We start from the raw sequence: 27,286 nt of genomic DNA, 5'->3' as shown, positions 1-27,286 counted from the left end.
AGTATCGATTCAAGCTCTGAGAATGAGATTCTTTAATATGGAAAGCTAAAACCACCCATAATAGCCCATCTACGACACGAATCATATTTATCGAGTCAATACATTTTAGACAATCGGTGATTTTTGAAAAAGGAACATAAGACAAATGTGAGACTCCAAATAAAAAAGCGAATTCTTTTGAAGGCAACGAAAAAAAGGTTCTTGAGTAATTTGTATTACTGCTTTTTATTTTCAAGGGCAACCCGATGCATAAAATATTCTACTTTCACGTAGGGAGAAGGAACACAACCTAAGAGGTGTGATGTAGATAGCATACCCTCACGCAAGTCTGCTTTCTATTTTCAATAACAGATAAAACAAGTTGAAATCTGATATTATTAAAGATTAACTGATGTAAAATAAAAACTTTTCCCCATTATTATTTATACAAATAATAGAAAGAGCTTACGGGATTTAATGTTTCACTTCTCTGAGCCGGTATATAATAAATTATACACCAATTATACATGATTATACACATGTTCTACATGGATTATGTATATATTATATATCTGCCAGCTAGTTTTATTTTACTCCCTCTGTTTCTATTTAGATGAGGTAGTTTGACTCGCACGGAGGTTAAGAAAAAAGAAGAAAACTTTTGAAACTTGTGGTCTTAGAAGCTTAAGGGGTAAAAGCTTTTGTGGGGTCATGCCATTTGTGGTTGTAAAAGTTTATCATTAAGGGTAAAATGAAGAGGTCAAAGTTAAATTATTTCTAATTGTAGATATGTATCATTATTTTTTAAGCGGACTAATAAGAAAAGTGTGTCATTTAAATTGAAATAAAGGGAATAACAAATTAGGTAGACAACTATTTAGGTTGATTCTCCTATTCTAATTTATATATTGTTCCTGTCTTATTAAAATTACTTCAATCAGCCACAAAATCACATCCAGATAAAAAAAACCTACACATTTATCTATAGCCCTTACCATATATGTGAGTTCGGAACCAAAATGTGGTTATTTTGAACTCAAACGACGAAAATATATGAAAAAAATTTAGTGACCAAAATATGTATACCGCCCTTTTAAAGGGTGCTCCGTTACACTGGAATTTGAAAAGACAGGCCATATAGCGTTATACTGGCATATTTGAACTTCATGTTCATGCACTAATTATAACTCCTATCTCTGGATTTGGTGCATTGTACAGTATTGCTATTAGTTGCCATGCTTATTGCAATAGAATATTCATGTAATGGCCATATCTGTGCTATATGGCATGTCTTTTCAAATTTCAGTATAACGCCCTTTTAAAGGGTGCTATACCTTAATTGGGCAAACGACCGTTAAGGTATAACGTCCTTTAAAAAGACGTTATACATATTTTGGTCACACTAAGTTTTTTTCCATATATTTTCGTCATTTGAGTCCAAAAGAACCATATTTTGGTTCCGGCCGCCAAACTAACGAGACAAACAGACCAAACAGCCAAACAACTTTGACAAGACAGCTTCCATTCTTTGTGGTTTGCTTTCCTGCCTTAAACATAAACATCATTCATAAAACTTTTTGAAGGTTGTTATTCTAAATACGCAACCATATTTGTATAGTTATAAAATTTTTAAAATTTTAAACATATCATAAATTTGTGTAACTATAATTCTTTTTTGTTAAAGATAAAATAAGAAATCTAAAATTAAATTACTTTCAGTACTCCTATATAAATGTGATATTTTTTTTTAAACGAATTAAAAAAGGAGCCTTTGACATAACTGTAAAATTGCTGCCATGTGATCAGGAGCTCACATATTCGAACCGTGAAAATAGCCTCTTGCAAAAATACATGGTAATACTATGTACAATAAACCCCTGTGGTCGAGCCCTTGCCCGGACCCGGCGCACACCCGACGGCCTTTAACATAAATTTAAAGGAAAGGAGATTATCGTCCCAAAGTTTTCAGAAAGGTTTGCTCTTCTTTTCCAAAACTACTTTCAATAAAATTCTAAAAGCTGAACTGAGCAGCTAAAAGTATACTCCAAAAATGGAAGAAATAACCACCAAATCTCATGTTCTAGTTCTCCCTTTCCCTGTACAAGGCCACATAAATCCAATGGTTCAATTTTCCAAACGTTTAGCATCAAGAGGAAATAAAGTTACCTTAATCACCATAGATTCTATTAGCAAATCCATGCCAATGGACTCAAATTCAATCAAAATTGAGTCAATTCCACATGATGAGTCACCACCAAATAGTATTGATATTTTTCTTGAATGGTTTTTTGCTTTAATATCTAACAATTTAAGAGAAATTGTTAAGAAATTATCTGATTCTGAATATCCTGTGAAAGTTCTTGTGTTTGATTCAGTTGCCCCTTGGGCAATTGATTTAGCACATGAATTAGGAATTAAAGGGGCTGCTTTTTTTACACAATCTTGTTCTCTTAGTGCTATATATTATCATTTAGATCCAGAAATAAGTAATATTACTTTGGATGGTTCTGCTGTTTCTTTGCCTTCACTTCCATTGTTGGAAAAGGAAGATTTGCCTTCTTTTGTGTATGATAGTGATTCATATCCATCTCTTGTAAGACTTGTCTTCAGCCAGAATATTAATTTCAAGAAAGCAGATTGGCTTTTTTTCAACACATTTGATGTGTTAGAGGAGGTATGCTCTCTCACCCGTCTCGTCCCAATTTTTGTGGCACTGTTTGATTGAATACGAAATTTTAGTTATAAATGATATCATTTAGTGTATAATGAAAAATTTAAAGTCAATTTGTCGTTAAATAGAAATATGTCATCTTTTTTGGAGCAGAATAAAAATTAACGTATGCCATATAAAATGAGACAAAGGAAGTATTATTTATCCATAGCACACAAAGTGACCACCCCATAGTGCTTCAATAATATACTCCTTCTGTCGTATTTTATATGCGGGTATCTGAAAAAGCTGATTTGGGTGAAGTTTGTTGTGAAATTGAAAATGTGTTTGGACATGAATTTGGGGCAAGTTTTGATACGTTAAAAAATCCTTTTTTTTTTTCATGCTAAAAAGTTCCAAATGATCATGGTTTGGTCCAAAAAGAGGTCTTAATCTATATTTTTAAGTTTTGGTTTTCAAAATCTTTCAAAAACTAGATTAAATCTATAAACAAACACATATTTGAATTCTTTTTCTAAAAAAAAAACTTCCAAAACTTATGGCCAAATGCCTACTTAGTATATGGACTTAAACTTGTCATGACATCTTGATGGACATAAAAGGATGTAATGAAAGTTAAATAAAAAGTGTCCTAAGATAGAAATGTTTTAATTGTAACATACTAAAAGAGTAAAGAGTGTCATGTAAATGGAAGAAAACAAATAGTCCACTTAAGCAGGCTAGATACACACATATCCTTACATACAGGGGCAGAGCTAGGTGAGCGGAATAGGGTTTAGTCGGAGCCCTCTTCGCCGAAAATTACATTGTGTATATAAGGTTAATTTCATTTTTCATGTATATATATATTAGATGTTGAATTTTCCTAGCTTTTTCGCGTGTTCATTTTTTTTATTTTTTGAATTCCTTTAGCGAATCTCCTGCGTCCGCAACTCCTTATATAGTTTCATACCAATAATCTGATGTTTCTTTTGCTGAAACTATATAGGTGGTCGATTGGATGAGGACTCAATATCCAATCAAAACAATTGGACCAACTATTCCATCAATGTATCTTGACAAGAGACTAAAAGATGACAAAGAATATGGCTCAAGTCTCATCAAACCTAATGGTGAAACTTGTTTGAAATGGCTAGATTTGAAAGAAAATGGCTCAGTTGTTTATGTATCATTTGGAAGTTTGGCCAGTCTAGGAGAAAAACAAATGGAGGAATTAGCATTTGGATTAATAATGAGCAACTCCTACTTCTTGTGGGTTGTTAGAACTTCTGAAGAGAACAAACTTCCAAATGAATTCAAGTCCAAGTTATCAGAAAAAGGACTAATTGTAAATTGGAGTCCTCAACTTGATGTCTTAGCTCATAAATCAGTTGGCTGTTTCTTTACTCATTGTGGATGGAATTCGACGCTCGAAGCGTTGAGTTTAGGAGTGCCAATGGTGTGTATGCCTCAGTGGACAGATCAACCAACTAATGCAAAATTTATTAGTGATGTATGGCGAACAGGAATTCGAGTTAAAGCTGGAAAAGATAGTGTAATTACAAGAGAAGAAGTAGCAAGTTCTATTAAGGAAGTGATGGAGGAAGAGAAAGGAGTAATGTTAAAAGAGAATGCAATTAAATGGAAACAACTGGCTAAGGAAGCAGTAGATGAAGGAGGAAGTTCTGATAAGAATATTGAAGAATTTCTTTCAAACTTGTAATGCATTAGACTGAGTATCAGATTGAGAAAAGATGTATGTATTTGACAAAATTGATCAGGTTATGGATCAGAATAATGCTTTAAGTAAATCTTATGCTTATTGCTAAATATCTCAGTAAATCTTAGTGGCAATTACAGTCTTTGTTTCAAGAAGAAAATACTTGCTTTCTCAATGCCAATTTATAAGAGATTCTTCTCATTTTATAAGGGTACAAGATGTTTGCAAGCTAAATTTTTTATTAAAGGGCAGCCCGGTGCACTAAGCTCCCGCTATGCACAGGGTTCGGGGAAGGGTCAGACCACAAGGATTTATTATACGCAGCCTTACCCTGCATTTTTGCAAGAGGCTGTTTCCACGGGTTGAACCCGTGACCTCCTGTTCACATGGCAACAACTTTACCTGCTAAATTTTTTATTATTCTTTTAAATTATTTTTGCGACTATCACTAGTGTAGGGACCTTTGGTTATGTGATACTTTTAGTAGGTGTGCTTCATTACATAATTGTTTAGTAAGTGTTCTCTATTTATTTCTCTTGTAACTTATGGACCTTAATTTTAAGTCACGGTCTAAAGATTCATTTTGAGCAATTTGTAAATTATTGTAAACGCTAGGTGACAGTCTAATATTGTCATGTCCCAAAATATCCCCTAGATATGATTGGCACCTAACTAACATTATTCGTCGGGCGAACCCACTTACACCATATACTTAGCATTTATTCAAAACTTAACCGAAATATATGTAAGATCCAACATTTCGATAATTAAATGCAAATAATTAATGATCCAAATTATTCAACAAATATTTATAAATAATAACTGCCAAAATGGAAGAACAAAACTCTAGCCCAAATCCCACTCTAGACCATGGAGCATCTAACACTATGTTTGGATCATTATTACCCATTATTTTATAATGTATTGTATTATACTGTATTGTATTGTATCATTTTATGGATACAACGCTTGAATAGATTGTATTGTTTGTTATTTGTTTGACTGTATCGTACTGTACAGTAACTGATAAGTTTACTAAATACCGCTAATTGTCTTAAATAAAATTTATCAAGAACTATACATAAAAATAATTTAAGAAAACCTCTTTCTACTAATTAATCATTAATTAGTACCTTGGAAACAAGAGCAAAAACTTGAAAACAAAGGTTAACTAATATTAGCAACAAAAAAATGACGGAAAGAGACAAAGAATCGGAAAGAGACTTGGATAAAAACAATGGGGCAAACCAACTCTAGAAAAGATGGAAAAAAAACAAAGTAGGTCAATAGGTTGGAGATTTGGAGTTAAAATAAAAAAAAAAATTTAAAAGATAAAATAGAATTATGGAGAAATAAGTAAGAGCATAATTGGAAAAGAAGATAGGAAACGATCCCACTTGTCACGACCCAAAATCCAACTAGTCGTTAGAGCTGTCAAAATGGGCTTGGCCCGTGAGGCCAGCCCAACCCAGCTCGCTACTTGGGTAGGGTTGGGCTAGGATTTTTTGAGCCCATTTAAAACTGAGGCCTATAAGCACGACCCAAGTCAGCCCGCTGGCCCTTGAGGCTTGACCGAGGCTGAGCCTGGGCCGGCCCGTGGGCCAAAAATTAATTAAATTCAAATTAATTAACTATTAAATATTTAATATTTAAGAAAAGTAAAAACCAAAATAACTTTTAACTATAATCCCCATACCCATCCCTAGATAGCTCATTTACCCTTCCATATCAACTAGAATTTAGATTTTTGACATGGATGTAACACGACAAAATAGTTTTTCTTTTGCTTAATTAATAACGTACTCGAAAAGTTTTAGGTGGCCAATAATAATCTTTTTTTTTTCAAAAGAAAATACTATTACTTTAAGTGGACAATGATCGATTTGGATTGCTTTAATATATTATTAATATTTAAACTGTTCTTCAGTATAAAAAGATCAATTTCAAATACAAAATAAAAAATAAAAGAAATTAACCACTAGCAAATTTCAGAAATTTAAAAAAATTTATCGACTATAATGATAAAATCAGCAAATGATGTTAATCCAAAATTTAAAAACCTCGACATATAAACTTATTGAAGCACTCCATGAATCTGATTATTTGAGGAAAATGAAAGAAAAGTATTAAGAAAATATTCATGTAACTTTAAAAAAGAAGAGCTAGAGATAGAGAGAATTTGCATTTCAATTATGAGATTCCTCGTCAAATATCAAGATTTTTGTACGCTCTAAGCAAACAGAAGTTGTTTACATGATTAATCGACTATTTCACGAAAAAATATTTAAGGATTTAAAAAATACTTTTTTCTAAAAAATAATTGAAGGGCCGGCCCGCCCTAGCCCGCGACCCTCTTAGGGATGGGTTGGGCTGACCATTTTAAGGCCCATTAATATGGTGGGCCGGCCCGTCCTAGCCCACCAAATTTAAAAGTCCCCGAGGCTTGGGCTGGGCTGGGCTGGCCCTTTTTGAGCACTCTACTAGTCGTGATGGCACCTAACCCAACTTGCTAGGTAAACCAATTAACAACTATCCAATTTAATGAGATTTATTAAGAGAAGAAATGATAATACAATTGCTTTTATACAAAGAATTTCCAAGGACTGGTAGTAAAATCATGAGCGTCTAAGATTTAGATTTCTTTTACAAAGGTGAATTGAAATAATTACAATATCTGTTTGAAGTGTAAATGACCTAATGCTACCAAGGACTAGTGATAGCCATAACTGGAACGCAAGTACAACTTCTGATCCAGCTTCCGCCGTACGTAGCAACATCAACATCCAACATATGCATGCAAGGTGCAGAAGTGTAGTATGAATACAACCGGTCCCGTGAAATCAATAAGTAACAAACCTTATCTTAGGTTGAAAGTAGTGACGAGGTGGGACAAGGTTCAGAGTCCAACTCCAATAAGCATCAACAGTTCATAACAATATAATAAAATAGTACATGAAAATAACTCGGAGGTAAGATGCTCAACTCATTACAGTTACGAAAAACTAGGCACGCTTTTCAAGTATAACTGTAAATCCCAAATCTTTTACAGAGAACACCAAAAGCATATGAGTAAGTTTGAAAATGGTGATTTTCCCAAAAACCTTTCAACAATAAATTAAATAAGATGTTTCATTTTCAGATGGCATGAGAAAAGTATAAATCTATGCCTCATGTCAATATACAAGTGAAATCATGGATGTCACCAAAACTGGATAGCAGAAGGAAATGTATCTCTAAGCATGTATCTCAAGAACGCATGTCAAATGCAATGTATCTCAGTGATGAACTCATGTACTCACACTCTTAGAGTACTCAATCTCACTGCCTCAGACTCTCCACTCATCACGCTCAATATCTCGACACACTAAGTCACTCAGTACTGTACATGGCAGACCTAGCCCAAACATAATAACTGCTAGCAACTGCGCCCACTGTGGATGTGCAGACTCCGGAGTGGCCGATCCAGCCCAAGCGCTATAATAAGCCAAATCCTAGCATGATTCAATAAAATCTGATCCGCACAGACAACTCACATTCTGCACGAACAACTCACGTGCCATAATATCAATATCTGGATCCGCACGGACAACTCACGTGCTGCACGGACAACTCACATGCCATAATATCAATATCTGGATCTGCACGGACAACTCATGTGCTGCACGGACAACTCACGTGATGTAGTATCAATATCTGGATCTGCACAGAGAACTTATGTGCTGCACGGACAACTCACGTGCTATAGTATCAATATCCTCACAATCAGGCCCTCGACCGCACTCAGTCATTAATCTCTCCAGTCTCTCGGGCTCACAATGTCATGAAAAATCAGCCCAAAATAATTATGTGATGTATCAATAAATAGTAACAGAGGTTGAGATATGATATGCAAAGGAATGCGTATGACTGAGTACGTAATTGCAGTGTAAACAAATCACTCAATGATAGAAATGACCTCAGTGGGCCCCAACAGGATAAACATATAGCCTAGACATGATTTCTAGCATAAATTACAGCTCGAGTGCTCTAACGCATAGAATCCTGTAAAAATGTTCAGATAAGATAGCTACCCAGTTCTGTGGAATCGGCTAAATCACAATTCACACGGTGCATGCTCACACGGTCGTCACCTAGCATACGCGTCACCTCAACATCAATCACATAACACGTAATTCGGGGTTTCATATCCTCAACACAAATTTTAGAAGTGTTACTTACCTCGAACAAGCCAAATCCAATACCGAGTAAGCCAAACGATGCTCCAAAAATGCCATCCCGTGCGTACAGACCTCCGAACGGCTTGAAACTAGCCAAAATTAACTCAAATACATCAAATAAAGCCTAAGGAAACAATTCCAAATGATAAAGGTCGAGTCTTTAATCAAAATCCCAAAGTCAACAAAAAGTCAAACCCGGGCCTTGTGATGACCCGATAGGTCATCTAGAGTTGTAAACCTTAATTTTGTATTTCGAAACCTCAAATATCTTATTTTATCCTTCCTCGATTTACGTGCACAGTTTGTGCCTTTTTCCGGAAGGCTTTTATATTAACAATTGATAAAATGTAAAATTATGCCTTAAAAATCTACTTGAGTTGACTTCAGTCAACACTTTGAGCAAACAGACTAGGATCCGAATTTTGAAAGTCCCGGTGGGTCCGTATCGTGATTTGGGACTTGGTCGTATGCCCGAAATTGAATTCGGAGGTCCCTAGCTCGAGTTATCACAATTTGTCGATAATTCGAAGTTTAAAGGTTTAAAGATTTTATAAATTTGACCAATTTTTTATTTTGTTGATACCGGGTCCGTATTTTGGTTTGGAACTTGGTGTAGGTCCATTACCATATTTATTATTTGTTTGCAAAATATGGTGCAAAATGGAAGTGATTTGACGTGATTCTGATGTCCCGTTGTTAAACTAGAAGTTCTTAAGTTTAATTGAAACTTTCATTTGATTTGGTGTCCGATTCTAGTTCTAGGTGTTATTTTGATGTTTTGATCACGCGAGCGAGTTTGTATGAGGTTTTTGGACTTGTGTGCATATTTGGTTTGGAGCCCCGAGGGCTCGGGTGAGTTTTAGATAAACTACGGATGGTTTGAACTTAGAAATTTCTGGTTTCTTTAACTGCTGGTGTCATCTGATATTTATTTCTTCGCGATTGCGAGGGAACTCACGCGATCGCGAAGAGTGATCTGGGCTGGGGAGGGAATAACATATGCGAACCCAAGGAATAGGACGCGAACACGGAGCAGTGGGGGGACTACCCTTCGCGAACGCGTCCACACCCACGCGAACGTGTAGCTATGAGAGGAGGGGGCTGGGATATGAAGTGACTTTACGCGAACGCGAGCCCAGTCTCGCAAACGTAGAGGTGAGGCGGGCTAAACCTTCGCGAACGCGTGGAGTCTCTCGCGATCGCGTAAGCCAATGAGGCAATGATATTCGTGAACGCGTCAGGTTTCACGCGAACGCGATGAACACCTAGAGCTGTGATTTAAAACAGTCCCAAAACGGGATTTCTCCCATTTTTCATAAACCTTCCATTAGAGCTCGGCCTAGAGACGATTTTGAAGAGAAAACTCAACATCAATTCATAGGTTTGTACACTTTAACTCAATTTCTTCCATTTCTAATATCACCCATTAATTTCTAGCCCTAATCTTTGTTCTTCCATGGTAGAAATTGGGGATTTGGGTAGAATAAGGGATTTTTATAAAATTGGAATTTAGACCTCAAATTGAGATCGGATCTCGAAACAAATTGCATAATTGGACTCGGGGTGAATAGGTAATCGGATTTTGGTCCGAATTTCGGGTTTGGAACAAGCGGGCCTTGGAGTTGACTTTTGTTGACTTTTTTAATAATGACCTAAATTGAAACATTTCATTAATGAGTAGTTCCTAAGGCTTATTTTGAATCATTTGGTTGATAATTTGCCAAATTTGGTTGGCTCAGAGTCTTGTTCGAAAGGCAAAGCCGTGGTTGAGCTTTGAGTTAATTTTTGAAGCGAGGTAAGTGTCGTGGTTAACTTTGACTTGAGGGATAAAGACTTGTTTGCTATTTGCTACATGTTTAAATGTTTGGCACAACATATATGTGAGGTGATGAGTACTTATGCGTTGTTGTTAGGTTGAAGTATGCAGGTGGGAATTGTTTCTTGTAATTTATTTCTTTCTTTAATCATGATATCCACGCTTAGTGTAGTTTATTATAAATTGATCATTCTTTCCACATTTATGGGATATTTGTAATAATTGAGTATTGTTTCTGAAGTTGAGGTTGGTATTGTGGAACCATTATTGACGTCAGATTTATTCTTGCTTACTCTATCTCCCAATTGTTATATGTTCATTGTTACATGGTAAGGGAGAGTGTTAAAGCACGAAGGGCGATGCCGTACTATTTGTTGTTACAATTATTGATTAATACATAGGAGGAAGAGAGTTAAAGCACGAAGGGTGATGCCGTTCCGTATGTGTTGTTTCATGATGAAATTGAGAGTAAAAGCACGAAGAGTGATGCCGTGCCATATTTATCATTTTATGGAGAGAATGAGAGTAAAAGCTCGAAGGGTGATGCCGTGCTATTATTACTGATTCATGGTGAGGTTGAGAGTAAAAGCACGAAGGGTGATGCCGTACACTTTATATTCATTATGTTATCCCTTTCATTGGCTGAAAGTTATTTACTGTTTCATGTTATCATTTCCTGTTGTAATACCGTATCTTGTACTCCTTTTTGCATGTCTCCTCCCAATAGTACATGTTTAATCTTTATTTATTGTTATGCTGTACGTATATTTTCGTCTGTACATGTTTATTTATGTGGGTGTCCTGTCATAGCCTCGTCACTACCTCGTCGAGGTTAGGCTCGAAACTTACGAAGTACATTGGGTCGGTTGTACTCATAGTATACTCTGCACTTCTTGTGCAGATTTTGGTACTGGTCCCAACTGTTTGTGAGGCACATCAGCTCGGATTAGCTTATTTGGAGATTCGAGGTAGATCTGCTGGCGTCTGCAGACCTTGAAGTCCCCTTCCACTTTCCCTATTTACTGTTCTTTCCATTCGAGACAGTTGTACTATTTCAAACCCTATTTGTAGAGACTCTAGAAGCTTGTGTACTTGTGACTCAAGATCCAGGTTGTACTAGATTTTGGATTATTATTCTATTTCGTACTTTATTTTGGCTTCCATTCTATTTAATTGGTTAAATTGTTTGAAGTGTTTAAAATTGGCAAAGAATTTCTCTAACGTTGGCTTGTCTAGCAAGTGAAATGTTAGGTGCCATCACGATTCCGAAGGTGGAAATTCTGGGTCATGACAAGTTGGTATCCGAGCACTAGGTTGCCTAGGTCTCACGAGTCACGAGCATGCTTAGTAGAGTATGGAGGATCGGTACGGAGACGTCTATACTTATCTTCTAGAGGCTATGGAGTTTAGGAACAATTTCACTTCTATTCTTCTCTGTCTTGCAATTTTATTCTATCATTACTGATTGAATTCTTCTATTCTTGTCCTCTCGCAAATGGCGAGAACACGTACTGCATCTTCAGCTGGACAGTAGCCGGAGCCCCCAGTGGCAGCTCCTACTAGGGGCAGAGGTCGAGGTCGAGGTCGCGCCAGAGGCCGAGGCAGAGGCAGAGCTCATCCTAGATATCGAGTAGCAGCACCAGCAGTATAGCCTCAGATAGATTTTGAGGAGGAGGTTCCAGCTCAGACTATACTAGTTGGACCAGCTCAGGTCCAGGAGGGGTTCATAGCCACTCCAGCGCTTCAGGACGCTCTAGTCCGTTTGGTGGACCTTATGGAGAGTGTGGCCATGACCGGTACCTTCCCGGTGGCACCGGCTGTCTCTCGAGCTGGAGGAGGAGCACAGACTCCTACTACTCACACTCCGGAGCAGATGGCTCCCAAGTATCAGACTCCAGCAGCTCCGCTAGTTGGGATAGTTCAGCCGATTGTTGTGGCACAGGCCGGTGATGGACCCGCCATGTCTTCTGAGGCTTTATTAAGGTTGGAAAAGTTTACTAAGCTCTTTCTAGTTCACTTTAGTGGTGTACCTTCTGAGAACCCACAGGATTATCTTGACCGCTGCCATGAGGTGCTGCGTAACATGGGTATAGTTGAGACCAATGGGGTCGATTTTGCTGTATTTCAAATGACAGGTTCCGCCAAAAGGTGGTGGAGAGATTATATGTTGACCAGACCAGCTGGGTCGCCTGCACTTACTTGGGATCAGTTCACACAACTATTTCTAGAGAAGTTCCTCCCTATCACATTGAGAGAGGATTACCGCAGGCAGTTTGAGCGTCTCCAGCAGGACAGTACGACTATTACTTAGTACGAGACCCGTTTTGTGGATCTAGCCCGTCATGCTCTTCTTTTGCTTCCTACTGAGAGAGAGAGAGAGAGAGAGAGAGGGTGAGGTGGTTTATTGATGGACTCACTCACCCTATTAGGCTTCAGATGGCCAAGGAAACCGGGGGTGAGATTTCCTTTCAGACGGATGCTAATGTTGCTAGGAGGATCGATGTGGTTCTTATACAGGAAAGGGGGTAGGGGTCTGATAGGAGGCTTCATCAATTCAGTGGATTCAGTGGCGCCTCATTATGAGGCAGGGGTACTTTTGGTAGAGGCCATCCTCCCAGGCAATTTCACTTAGCGCTCCAGGAATCTCACAGTGCTTCAAGTGGTCGCGGCTCTCATCTGTCTCATCCCGACCAACTAGCCTATAGTGCACCACCAGCTCCTATTAGTGCACCTCCGCTCCAGAGTTTTTAGAGTGGTTACTCAGGTTGACAAGGTCAGTTTCAGGGTCAGTAGTCACAGCAACCGAGGTCCTGTTATACTTGTGGTGACCCGAGTCACATTGCTAGATTTTGCCCTCGGGCACCGGGCAACTCACAGCAGCTGGGTTCTCGTGCCATGATCCTGGCACCGGTTGCTTCATCGTTCGCTCAGCCAGCTAGAGGTAGGGGTCAGACAGCTAGAGGTGGAGGTCATGACGTTAGAGGTGGAGGCAAGCAAGTCAGAGGCCGTCCTAAGGACGTGGTTCAGAGTGGTAGGGCCCAGCCCTGATGTTATGCTTTCCCAGTTAGGCTTGAGGTTGAGTAATCTAACGTTGTTATCACAAGTATTATTCCAATTTGCCATAGAGATGCTTCAGTTCTATTTGATACTTATTCTTACGTGTCATCCTATTTTGCTTCATATCTGGTTGTGCCTCGTGATTCTTTGAGTGCTCCTGTGTATGTGTCCACACATGTGGATGATTCTATTTTTGTAGATCGTGTTTATCATTCGTGTGTGGTTACTATTGGGGGTCTCGAGACTAGTATAGATCTTCTACTTCTTGATATGGTAGATTTTGGTGTCATCTTGGGTATGGATTGGTTGTCACCTTATTATGCTATATTGGATTGTCGCGGCAAGAAGGTGACCTTCTTGCCGGGGTTGCCTCGATTAGAGTGGAGGGGGACTCCTGGCCATTCTACTAGTAGAGCTCTTATGTGAAGGCTCGACTTATGTTCGAGAAGGGGTGTCTTGCTTATTTGGCTTATGTCTGCGATTCTAGTGTAGAGGCTCCTTTCATGGATTCAGTACCAGTTGTTCATGAGTTTCCAGAGGTGTTACCTGCAGATCTACCGGGGATGCCACCCGACAGAGATATCGACTTCTGTATTGATTTGGCTCCGGCCACTCAGCCCATTTCTATTTTGCTATACCGTATGGCCCCATGTGAGTTGAAAGAATTAAAGGAGCAGCTGCAAGATTTTTTTGATAAGGGCTTCATTAGACCTAGTGTCTTGCCCTGGGGTGTGCATGTGTTGTTCGTGAAGAAGAAATATGGATCGATGAGGATATACATAGATTATCGGCAGTTAAACAAAGTCAGAATCAAGAATAAGTATCCATTGCCGAGGATTGATAATTTATTTGATCAGCTTCAGGGTGTCAAGGTGTTTTCGAAGATTGATTTGAGGTCTGGCTACCACCAGTTGAGGATTAGGGTATCTGATGTCCCTAAGACAGCTTTTCGGACTCGGTATGGGCATTATGAGTTTCTAGTGATGTCATTTGGGCTGACAAATGCCCTAGCAGCATTCATGGATTTGATGAACTGAGTGTTCAAGCCCTATTTGGATTCCTTTGTAATTGTATTTATTGATGATATCTTAATCTACTCCTGCACTCGAGAGGAGCATGAGCAGCATCTTCGAATTGTACTTCAGACTCTGAGGGATAGTCAGCTATATGTCAAGTTTTCAAAGTGCGAGTTTTGGTTAGACTCAGTCGCCTTTTTGGGGCACGTCGTATCGCAGAGGGGATAAGGGTGGATCCTAAGAAGGTTGAGGCAGATCAGAACTGGCCTAGACCCAGTTCAGCTACAAAGATTCAGAGTTTCCTAGGTTTGGCAGGCTATTATCGCCGGTTCGTGGAGGGGTTTTCCTCTATAGCAGCCCCATTGACGAGATTGACCCAGTAGAGTGCCCCGTTCAGATTGTCAAACGAGTGTGAGTTGAGCTTTCAGAAGCTCTAGACTGCTTTGACTACGACGCCAGTGTTGGTGTTACCTACAGGTTTGTATACGGTGAAATCGGAGGGTCCAATTTCCCGTTATTAAGGCATTCCAGAAGATCATCTCGGAGCCTCGAGGCCGCAAAACTGTGACCGAGTTCCCTCCCTCGAGGCTCGTCGACACCCGGCCTAGAAGCAATATTGACCGTGGCAAGGGTAAAGACGGGGAGTTCCCAAGACACACGGCTACGTCTGACAAAGCCTAGCCGGCCTACTCTGAACGACCTACTCTGAACCCGAATCAGGGTGTCATGCCTAGCTGTCCCATCTCCATATCTTTACAATTAATGTATTTTATACCGTGTAGGGATTCCCCTTCTATATAAAGGGGATCTTTGTCATTTTGTAAGGGGCGACTGTTACTCCAATACTTCACACGAAATATACAAGAACTCTCTTTCTCTCTCTAACATACTCTCTCGATATTGTTGATCTTATTTATTATCTTCATATTTGTTCTTCATTTATTGCTTATCAGTAGTCATAAAGAGCCTTCGCTGATTATTTTGCAATTGTTAGCCCGATTGCCCTTAATAGCTCGAGCCCGAGCGCATGAATCAACCTTGAGGCCCCGTATCGGTCAGTCCGAGGCCTCGATTGGCTAGCTCGTCGGTTTAATTATAACTCTATTTTAGCTCGTATTTTGTCTCTTAACTTCATACACTTAGCATCATCTACTTAAACAACTAGCATAAAAATAGATCACGTATTTTTAGAGTCCCATCAACAAATTTAATTGTTATTACCATTTTCACGGTAAAGTTTGGCGCCCACCGTGGGGCTAAAAAATACTGATTATTTTCTTGCTGGTTTCATCACATAACGCAAGTTATCTTTCATGTTTTTTCTTGTCCAAGATCTTCGATTTCAGGTTAAAATGTCTGATTCAGTAAACAACAATATTGAGAACCACGGAGAAAATAGTGTGGCTATTCGAGGTGTTGGTGAGCAGCCACAAAATCGTGAGAACGCGCCAGGACCGATTCCGGCGGACGGAATCTCATGTGACGCACGGCACGTCGAAACAAGCTCCCACACTAATAGGAGCATACACCAAGTCGACCAACAGGAAGCCCAAAAAACCCCAGCTCGGGAAGAACGGGAAGTTAGCCTTCATGTTATTTTTGAAATGTTGCAGGCACAACAGCTAGCTATTGCTCAGCTGCAAAGTCACCAGAAGACTCCTAGCACACTAGCACCGGAGACAGCTCCCCCGGCCGAACAGGTACCGGAGAGGCCAAGCAATAATGGGTCGGTAGTCGATCCCGCCATCATAAAAATGCTCGAGGAACTCACCAAAAGGATCGAATCGGGCGAGAAAATGATAGCAGCCAACGACAAGAAGGTCGAGACGTACAACTCCAGGGTCGACCAAATCCCGGGCACACCCCCGGTCCTAAAAGGTGTGGATTCGAAGAAGTTCGTGCAAAGGCCGTTCCCTGAGGAAGCAGCCCCGAAGCCCATTCCAAAGAAGTTCAGAATGTGAGAACTCCCAAAATACAACGGGACCTTAGACCCCAACGAGCACGTTACTGCCTACACGTGGGCAGTAAAGGGCAACGACCTAAAAGACGATGAGATCGAGTCCGTCTTACTGAAGAAGTTCGGGAAAACACTCTCGAAGGGGTCCATGATGTGGTATCATAACCTAGCTCCCAACTCCGTAGACTCATTTGCCATGCTGGCAGACTCCTTCATAAAGGCACATGCCGGTGCCATCAAAGTAGCGACGAGGAAGTCTAACGTGTTTAAGATCAAGCAGAGGGAGAACGAAATGCTGCGAGAGTTCGTATCTCGCTTCCAAACGGAACGAATGGAACTACCATCGGTCTCCGACGACTGGGCGGTGCAGGCCTTCACTCAAGACCTGAATGAGCGGAGCTCAGTAGCTTCAAGGTAGCTGAAAGAGAATCTGATCGAGTATCCCGCCGTAACCTGGTCGGACGTCTACAACCGATATCAGTCAAAGATCAGGGTCGAGGATGATCAACTAGGAGCCCCCTCGGGCTCAGTATACTGCTAGTAGGCTTCTGACGAAGGAGACAAAGCCAAATAAGGAAAGTTATCAGCCATACACCGAAGATAGGAGGAACGCCCCGAGGTGCAACCCACCTTGCAACGATCGATTGATCAACCAAGGACAGAATCCTCAGGGACTCATTAACAGAACCAGATTCGATGGAAACACGGGGCCAACAGGGGCACCGCGCTTATCAGAATACAACTTCAACGTCGATGTATCGGATATCATTTTCGCCATCAGCAAAATCAGAGACGCCAGATGGCCCAGGCCTACACAGTCGGATTCTTCCCAAAGGAATCATAACTTAGTATGTGAATTTCATAACACTCACGGCCATAGGACCGAAGATTGCCACCAACTCCGAGAGGAAGTAGCCAGGATACTCAATAAAGGTCACCTCCGAGAATTCTTAAGCGGCCGGGCCAAAAATCAGTTTCGAGAAAGAGAAGCGGCCAAAAAGAACGAAGCGAACGAGACACAACATGTTATCCACATGATCTTGGGAGGCGTCGACGATCCCCAGGAGCCCGTGATGAGAAAGACAAAAATATCCATCACTAGAGAAAAGCAAACTCGGGGTTACATACCCGAGGATTCCCTCACGTTCAGCGAAGAGGACTCCGAGCCCTTGTCTCAACCTCATAATAACGCACTGGTAATCTCTTTCTTCGTGAATACATTTCAAATAAAACGTGTACTCGTGGATCCAGGTAGCTCGGCCAACATTATCAGGTCGAGGGCAGCTCGGATTGTTAGACCAAATCGTGCCCGCCACTCGAGTCCTCAACGGTTTCAACATGGCAACTGAAATAACGAAAGGAGAAATTACCCTCCCAGTCAGCGTGGCCGGCACAACCCAAAATGTCAAATTTCATGTCATCGAAGGAGACATGACGTACAACGCCTTGTTCGGACGACCGTGGATACACTGCATGAGAGCAGTGCCATCCACCCTCCACCAATGATGAAATTCCCAACAAAGAACGGGATTAAAACCGTCTACGGGGAACAACACGCAGCAGGAGAAATGTTCGCGGTGCACGATGTGGCATCGATACCAATATCTCCACTCTCGAAAGAGCCAAAGGGCAAGCAAACTGCATCATCGGCTAAGCCCTATTAAACATAGTGAAGGACCATACCGCGTCCTCATTACAAGCGACAGGGACATATCAGACCTCGGAACATCGCCGGCGCATCCCACGCTAAGGTATAACCATCTCCCTTTTCATTTTATATTTCATACTAACCCTCATGCAGGCACCCAATCAAAAGAACCAGAGCTCTTCCCAACCCGAAGGTCTTAGGTTTCGAAAGTATGCATTGTACTCTTTTCCTTCGGCCGGGTTTTCATCCCAAGATGGGTTTTACCGTCAAGGTTTTTAACGAGGCAACATCTATATGCTACCTAAGGAAGATGCAGGCAAATGTTCAAGGCTTCTTTTGCAATCAACCTCGAGCACTGGAGGACATCCCCTCGGAAGATCATCCCCTCGAAAAAGCCAAAAAATGCCAAATGCGGTCCCAATAGAGAAATGATGTACTGGGCCAAACGGTCAAGTGAACCGTGTCCGCATAGCCGGGCACCTGAGGGCGGAGACACATGTACTTGTTCAATGCAATCAAAGAACACCTTTTGTCAAAGCATCTCATACTCCAAAGGAAACTCAGCATTTTCGTCAAAACGATTCCTCCATCAAAAACGTCCCAAATTGTAACGACCCGACCGGTCGTTTTGAGCTTTTGCACTTTGATCGCCAGTTCTCGGGCATGACTTGCCCCGTGTGATGTAATACGACTGATGTAGATCGTTGGTTTTGGTTTCAGGAAAATCGGGATGAATTTGAAAGAACAGTTTCAGTTGAAAGCTTTGAATTTGAAAGGTTTGACCAAGAGTTGACTTATTTCTATATGAGCTCGGATCGGAATTTTTATGATTTTGTTAGCTTCGTTAGGTGATTCGTGACGTAGAAGCGTGATCAGAATGGGTTTTGGAGGTCTGGAGTAGAATTAGGCTTGAATTGGCGAAGTTGATATTTTAGCGATTTCCGGTTGGTAGGTGAGATTTCGATCTAGGGGTCGGAATGGAATTTCGAGAGTTGCTGTAGCTTTGTTATGTCATTTGGGATGTGCGTGTAAAATTTCAGGTCATTCAGACGTGGTTTGGTTGGGTTTTTGGTCAAAAGCGTGTTTCGGAAGTTTTTAGAAAACTTAGGCTTGAATTCGATGTGAATTGGTGGGTTTGGTGTTGTTTAAGGTGTTTTGATGATTGGAACCAGTTTGAAAGAGGTTTTAGGGTGTGTTGGTGCTTTTGGTTTGAGGTCCCGGGTGCCTCGGGTGAGTTTCGGGTGGTCAATCGGACCATTTTCTAAGTTAAAAGTTGCAGATCTTCAGCTCAGGTGTTGCAGAACTTTGTTCTCTGCGATCGCGTAGGGTGCCATGCGATCGCATAGGAGGTTTTAAGGAGGCTGTCCATTTGTGCTTTGCGTTCGCGGAGTTTGGCATGCGATCGCATAGTTTGGGGAGGTTGGTCTTCGCGAACGCGTAGTGAGTGCTGCGTTCGCATAGAGTAAATTGGACCTGGGGGTCCTGGATGGTTTTGTTCATTGCGAACGCGGAGGAGTGTCCGCGATCGCGTAGAGTTATATTGCGGAGCATTGCGATCGCACGGGTTTCATTGCGTTCGCATAGGGTTAATTCTGGGAGTTGAGTCTTTGTGCTTCGCGATCGCGAAGATTTTTCCGCGATCGCATAGAAGAAATTATGCCTGGGCAGAATGTTTTTAAAGGCATCTTGTTCGCGAATGTGAGTCTATTTTCAACCATTGCTGCTCATCTTGAGAGATTTTTGAAGGGAATTGAAGAGGGATTCAAGGAGAATCGATTGGAGGTAAGATTTTTGTACCTAAAAACGTGATTCTATTGTGAAATTAACCTAGAAATTCATGGAAAAGCTAAAAATGGAAGAAACTAGGGCTTGAGATTTTGAAATTTGATTTGGTGATTTGAAGGACCAATTGGGGTCGGATTTAGGAACTTTTGATATGTATAAACTCGTGGGAAGATAAGAAATCTACTGATGTGAAAATTTCTGAGTTTCATGAAGTGGGCCCGGGGCTCGGGTTTTGGTAATTTCGGGATTTGTGCCCGTTATTAATTGTTTTCAGTTGGGCTTTGTTCCCTTAGCATATTGTGATGTATTCGTTCTGATTTTTGGATAGATTCGACGCGCGTGGAGGCCGATTCGAGGGGCAAAGGCGTCACGAGCTAGAGATTTTGCCGGTTCGAGGTGAGTAATGGTTGTAAATGATGCTCTGAGGGTTTGAAACCCCGGATTTGCACATCGTAGTGCTATGTTGAGGTGACTTGCACGCCGGATAGCGAGCGTGGGGTAGAGCATCGTTGGGGATTGTGACTTAGTCCATCCCGATTGATGATTTTACCACGTATTTGATTGAAATCAATTTGCTATCATCATTATTTGGGCTGAATGCCATATTTGGGCTTTGTGCCAATTATTTGAACCCTTCCGGGATTGTTGTTGATGTTTCCTCACTGTATTGACTTTATACTTGAACTCAGTCATGTTATTTTCACTGTTTTCAAAACTCAGCCATGTTTACTCTGTTTTAATACTCAAATGATATTTAAATGATGTTTTGGGCTGAGAAATACTGTTTTACTGTTGCCCAAGAGGCTTATGTGATTTTTGATTGAGTAAGGCCGAGGGCCTGTGTTGTGAGAATATTTTTGGGATCGGGCTGCATGCCGCAGCGGTGATACATATTTTTGGGATCGGGCTGCACGCCGCAGCGGTGATACATATTCTTGGGATCGGGCTGCACGCCGTAGCGGTGATACACTGATTTGATTATGAGGCCGAGGGCCTGAGATTGTACGCCACGAGGTGACTTGATATTGATATGAAGCCGAGAGCCTGTTTATGATGTCACGAGATGGCTTGTTATTGCGCTTGGGCCGTAAGGGGCCCCTCCCGGAGTCTGCACACCCCCAGTGAGCGCGGGTACCCAGTGTGATGTGTGATATAGCCCGAGGGGCTGGTTTTATTCTATGTGATTGCCCGAGGGGCTGGTTTTGTTCTATGTGATTGCCCGAGGTGCTGGTACCGTTCTGAGATATTGCCCGAGGGGCGGAGTTGTTGACATTGTTCCCAAGGGGCGAACCTTATGTTTTTATCTTTCCTATTTGCCTGTCATTTACTTGCTTAATTGTGTATTTGTGCCTGAGGGGCGAATTTCTGTGCTTATCTGCACTAGTTGTTCTGCATTCATTTGCGTAACTGTTGAGAAAGGCATTTTCAAAAGGTTTAAACTGAGCTAAGATGTTTTTAAAGGATTTTACAGCTTTACTGCTTCTCTTACTGGTTTTGAAACCGCTTCTATATAGCATGTTGATGCTCTTTTCGTGATTTCTTATCACTCAGTTTTTATTTATTGTTATTACTCACTGAGTTGGAGTACTCACTTTACTCCCTGCACCTTGTGTGCAGATGCAGGTATTTATACGCCCGGTAGCGGGTTTTTGGCTGATTGGAGGCAAGGTTATCGGAGTTTAGCGAGGTGGCTGTCAGCGTTCGCAGCACCGCTTCTCTCCCTTTTCGTTCATCAGTCCCGTTTTGTATATTTTAGACCTTGTAGTTGTATTTATACTCTAATAGATGCTCATGACTTGTGACATCCCGGTTTGGGCTGTGTTGGGATGGTGCTACTATTATTATCTATGTTTCCGCGAATTTATTGTTATTAAATCATGCTTTAAAAACCGTTTTATGGTAATTAACTGCTTAAGAGGTGTGCTGTATTGGTTTGGCTGGCCTTGTCTTCACGAGAGGCGCCATCACGACCGAGTTCGGGGTTAGGGTCGTGACAAGTTGGTATCAGAGCCTAGGTTACATAGGTCTCACGAGTCATGAGCAGGTTTAGTAAAGTCTCACGGATCGGTACGGAGACGTCTGTATTTATCCTCGAGAGGCTGCAGAACCTTTAGGAAAACTTCACATTCTTGAATTCTTATCGTGCGTCCTTTATTCAACTTGAAAAGTAACTCTTGAGATTCCTTCCACGCGTTCGTATGCGCACATGAGCGCTCAGTATCAGATGTGCCTTGATGGCTTGTGATCCCCGATCGAGGGGCAAGATGTGATCTCTCTAACTTTATGTTGGGCCAGTCTGGAGGACTTGAGGCCGAATCTTTGCCTATGGCTTGAGCACCGAGGTGCTGATTGTGTGAACAAGTGTTCTTGAACTTATATGCTCTGTTGTGTCCCTATTAAGGGAAGTAATGACTGGATAGTACGTGATGAGAGTGATGTGATGGCGAGATGTATTCATATGATTTAGTAGCGACGAGAAGGGTCTGCTGGAGGATAGAAGAACTATTAGGTGCTTGATTTCCGTCTTGATTCTAGTTTTAGCCCCGAGCTATGGGCGTGTGATGAATCCTTTCATGTTTCCTAGTCGGGAGGGAAGTAAATTTCATGTTGCGGTATGAGTTCAGACTCAAGAAGACTAAGTGAGTGTGTAATGTTTATGATGGTGGAAGGTATTCAAAAATGTTAATTGAAGGCAAAGCAGGTGGGTTATCTCCTGCGGAGTGTTCTGAAGTTGTGTGATCCTTATGTTGTCTGTTAGAAGATCTCATTTACAAGTGAAATATACGTGTTGAAATTTAAATTGGGTCGCCTAGAGAGTGGGTTTAACTGTTGCGGGAATGAGTGCGAGATTTGCTGAGGATTCAGAGTACTAGATGATCGGTGTTTTCACAAGCTTACAAAGGAATTGAGTTTAATGTCATTGTGGTATTGTGGCATCAATAGAGTATAAGTGTTATGAGTTATTGAGTGTATTTTGATCTATGGCTTCGAGCCAAGTGGGGGAGTCTGCTGTGAGTAGTTGATCGCACGGTTAGGTGCTATGTTGGTTCCAGTTTGAGGCGTGTGGGTGAATCGGTTATGACTTGCGGAAACTGAGATCGAGGAACGGCTCGAGTAAAGGAAAATTTTGGCAAAGGTTATATTAAGCTTCATAGGTATGAGAGTCAGGGGATGTCTTGAGTTATTGTTGGCAACAATGCTCGGTGCATAGGACAGGAAGTTACTTGGTGGCATTGGGATGAGGTTACGTTCTGCGGTGTCAGAGTGCCAGTGAGGCACGGGTTGTTCGGTTCTTTGATTAGACTAATTGCGGTTTGAGGAGAGTGGATGATCTGCGAGAATGGTTCTAATATGTTCAAGATTCTGTATATATCAATTGGGCAATTTGGAGTTGCATATATGGTTAGAAACTGGGTTCATTGGAAGATATCAAGACTTGTAGTATTTTCTATAAATTGTGGGTTTCTAGGTATCAGTATCAGGAAGGTAAAGGTAATGGATTTAGATTCGTAGGGAGTCTCTTCAGAGAAGTATTTTTGGAATATGGTACTTTTGGGGGATATTTAAGGGAGTAATCAGCGGCTTATGGGTTTCAGACAGTTTGGTTTTATGCTTGGGTCTCGTGTGGTAAGCCTGGGTTGAGGCATTGTGGTGCTACAACAAGAGGGAATATCAAGTGGAGGATGAAACAGAAGGGAATTTAGATGAATTCCTTGGGTGTGTTCGAGGTAATGAGTTCTTGCAGGTATTTTGCAGCAATGCTCTTGGGTTTTGATGACTTGCTTAGCTTGGTCCACTTAGAAGGATTCAGTCCTGGCAGTTTAGTTGTGCAGATGGAATTGGGAGAGTTCTTGTTGATTTGTACCGCGGTTTAGAGATGTATATTTTCTATGGGCATGCGGAGCATGGGATGTATAGTGATTTTCTTCTAGGTGGGACCAATGGAAAGTTCTTAACTAGTTGAGTATGTAGATGTTTGTGGCTCGGAAGGGAGATGAAGTTCTCATGTTATCCTAGGGTGAATGATCTTCAGAAGATTAAGGAAATGGTATTGTTAATTGGAAGTGATTTGACGAGAGTATATGTTTCAGAAGAAAAAAAAAGGTCAATGTGATTAAGTTGATGGCACTTCAGTAGTATTGCGGCACTTTCAGGCTATGTTGTGGTTGAGGGTTGTGTGTATCAGCACTGTTTAGCGACTGTCGAGATTTGGAGGCCCGAGTGGATCTTTTGTTGCTTATGTTAGAATTGGAAGTGATATCGGGTTCAGACTGGTTGTCTCCGTGTTGGGTTATTCTGGACTATTGCGCTATGGCTATGCCGAAAATGCCACGGGTTGAGTGGCGAGGTGCGTCGGATTATGTTCTAGTAGGGTGGTTTACATTTCGAAGACCCAGCGGATGGCTGGGAAGGATGTGTCTTTCTTATTTGGGCTCTTGTGATGGGTTCCAGTGTTGAGGCTCCTCATATTGATTCAGTTTCGGTGGTGAGAGACTTTTTGGATGTTTCTTGTGGTCGGGCATGTCGCCGGGGGAGGTTGTTGATTTCGGTATTGATTTGGTGCCGGGCACCGTGTCGTATGGCACCGACGGGAGTTATAGTAGTGGAAGGAACAACTTCAGGATTTCCTTGATTAAGAGTTCGTTGTTAGGCCAATGTGGATGTGTGTTCTAGCTTGAGTCGGCTTGGTTGACCCCGAATCGTATTGTTGAGGGTTAGATTGATTCGACCGTTATTGAGCTTATTAGTGATCTGGGGAGATCTATGAGTTACCTTATGTGTTGCGAGACGTTATGATTTGTTGGTTATGGGTACATATGGTGCGGTTCATTTGGGGTCTCATAGTGGGAGTCGAGCGGGAAGAGTAATTGGGTGTTGCTCGGTGGATGGCGTATTAGTTATGTCCTATCGGGTTTGCGTGGTATATGTTATTTGTTTCACCGTGGGTGTAATGATTTATTTTGGTTCTAGACATCAAACGGTGCGTGGTTGTCGCTTTCGAGCATAGTGACTTGAGGTGTTTCATGTGGAGCAGTGTTTGATGGGATCGCGCATTGCAGCGAAGCTATGTGGGGATATGACCCTGCGGGTTAGATTCGTGTGTTCTATTCTATGATGTGAGACAAGTTCTCAGCCTTGTGTTGTGGTGGTACTGGTGAGCTTGAGGTACAACTCTTTCATTCGAGTCATTTTCCTAATTTGAGTATGTTTGGACCGTTGCTTATTGGTGCGCGTATTATGCTAGATGTGGCTTAGGCCTCTATTAATGTGTCATTTCACTAGAGTGGTGTGTAGGATTAGAGGAGATCGTTGGGATCATTGATGAATACGAATGGATTCGATTTCAGCATGTTGGAAGGATAAGATCGAGGTTCGGCTCAGAAATTGCTATGGTATTTGTCAGAGGAGAAGTGGCTTCAAGAATGGGCGATCTGAGAAAATGGTTATGGTTTTTCGCGTGTTTCGTTTATCGTCGGCCGTATATGAAAGTGTTGGTATGAGACTTTTGTCGATAAGAGGTTTTCTACCAGTATTCGGTTGTTGTGGGCAGCTGCTGTGAATAGAAGTTATCGCTGCGAGTGTTCGAGTTACGTGGTATATTATGGGATTGCTCCCGAGATTGAAGGCATGGGTTATTACAGCTGGTTCGGGCCTATTCAAAGTATAGGTGTGAGGTTCTGATCGTATCGATGGGTTCAGAAGTGAAAATGTGGTTCTATGGCATATATGCCAGATTGGATTGTGCTATGTCAGTTGCAGCGTGTATTCGGACCTTTATAAGATAGGGTGACGGGGATCACCCCCGGGTATATGCATGGCAAGGTTATTCAGCGATTGTTTGGCTTGTAGAACAACTCTGGGTACGTTCGAGGACGAACGCGTGTTTAAGTGGGGGAGGATGTAACGACCCGATCGGTCATTTTGAGCTTTTGCACTTTGATCGCCAGTTCTCGGGCATGAATTGCCCCGTGCGATGTAATACGACTGATGTAGTTCGTTGGTTTTGGTTTCAGGAAAATCGGAATGAATTTGAAAGAACAGTTTCAGTTGAAAGCTTTGAATTTGAAAGGTTTGACCAAGAGTTGACTTATTTGTATATGAGCTCGGATCGGAATTTTTATGATTTGGTTAGCTTCTTTAGGTGATTCGTGACTTAGGAGCGTGATCAGAATGGGTTTTGGAGGTCCGGAGTAGAATTAGGCTTGAATTGGCGAAGTTGATATTTTAGCGATTTCTGGTTGGTAGGTGAGATTTTGATCCAGGGGTCGGAATGGAATTTAGAGAGTTGCTGTAGCTTCGTTATGTCATTTGGGATGTGTGTGTAAAGTTTCAGGTCATTCGGACGTGGTTTGGTTGGGTTTTGATCAAAAGCGTGTTTCGGAAGTTTTTAGAAAACTTATGCTTGAATTCGATGTGAATTGGTGGGTTTGGTGTTGTTTGAGGTGTTTTGATGATTGGAACAAGTTTGAATGAGGTTTTAGGGTGTGTTGGTGCTTTTGGTTGAGGTCCCGGGGGCCTCGGGTGAGTTTTGGGTGGTCAATCGGACCATTTTCTAAGTTAAAAGTTGTAGATTTTCAGCTCAGGTGTTGCAGAACTTTGTTCTCTGCGATCGCGTAGGGTGCCATGCGATCGCATAGGAGGTTTTAAGGAGGCTGTCCATTTGTGCTTTGCGTTCGCGGAGTTTGGCATGCGATCGCATAGTTTGGGGAGGTTGGTCTTCGCGAACGCGTAGTGAGTGCTGCGTTCGCATAGAGTAAATTGGACCTGGGGGTCCTGGATGGTTTTGTTCATTGCGAACGCGGAGGAGTGTCCGCGATCGCGTAGAGTTATATTGCGGAGCATTGCGATCGCACGGGTTTCATTGCGTTCGCATAGGGTTAATTCTGGGAGTTGAGTCTTTGTGCTTCACGATCGCGAAGATTTTTCCGTGATCGCATAGAAGAAATTATGCCTGGGCAAAAAGTGTCTTTAATGGCATCTTGTTCGCGAATGTGAGTCTATTTTCAACCATTGCTGCTCATCTTGAGAGCTTTTTGAAGGGAATTGAAGAGGGATTCAAGGAGAATCGATTGGAGGTAAGATTTTTTTAACCTAAAAACGTGATTCTATTGTGAAATTAACCTAGAAATTCATGAAACTTAAGCTAAAAATGGAAAGAACTAGGGCTTGGGATTTTGAAATTTGATTGGGGATTTGAAGGACCAATTGGGGTCGGATTTGGGAACTTTTGATATGTATAAACTCGTGGGAAGATAAGGAATCTATTGATGTGAAAATTTCTGAGTTTCGAGAAGTGGGCCCGGGGCTCGGGTTTTGGTAATTTCGGGATTTGTGCCCGTTATTAATTGTTTCATTTTGGCTTTGTTCCCTTAGCATATTGGTGATGTATTCCGTTCTGATTTTTGGATAGATTCGACGCGCGTGGAGGCGATCGAGGGGC

General features: G+C 41.5%; 1 protein-coding gene across 1 annotated transcript; it reads left to right on the top strand.

The window, feature by feature from the left end:
* Positions 1–1,761: 1,761 nt before the first annotated feature.
* LOC109213606 (UDP-glycosyltransferase 74E2-like) lies at positions 1,762–4,530 on the top strand. Its single transcript, XM_019377422.1, has 2 exons — positions 1,762–2,653; positions 3,639–4,530. The coding sequence occupies exons 1-2, from the start codon at positions 2,030–2,032 to the stop codon at positions 4,350–4,352; spliced, it is 1,338 nt and encodes a 445-aa protein (XP_019232967.1). The 5' UTR covers positions 1,762–2,029; the 3' UTR covers positions 4,353–4,530.
* The last annotated feature ends 22,756 nt before the right edge of the window (positions 4,531–27,286 follow it).

This window comes from Nicotiana attenuata, unplaced genomic scaffold (assembly GCF_001879085.1).
Source record: "Nicotiana attenuata strain UT unplaced genomic scaffold, NIATTr2, whole genome shotgun sequence".
Lineage (NCBI taxonomy): Eukaryota > Viridiplantae > Streptophyta > Magnoliopsida > Solanales > Solanaceae > Nicotiana > Nicotiana attenuata.
The sequence above is the reverse complement of the archived record's forward strand: the minus strand, read 5'-3'. Positions and strand labels throughout refer to the sequence as shown.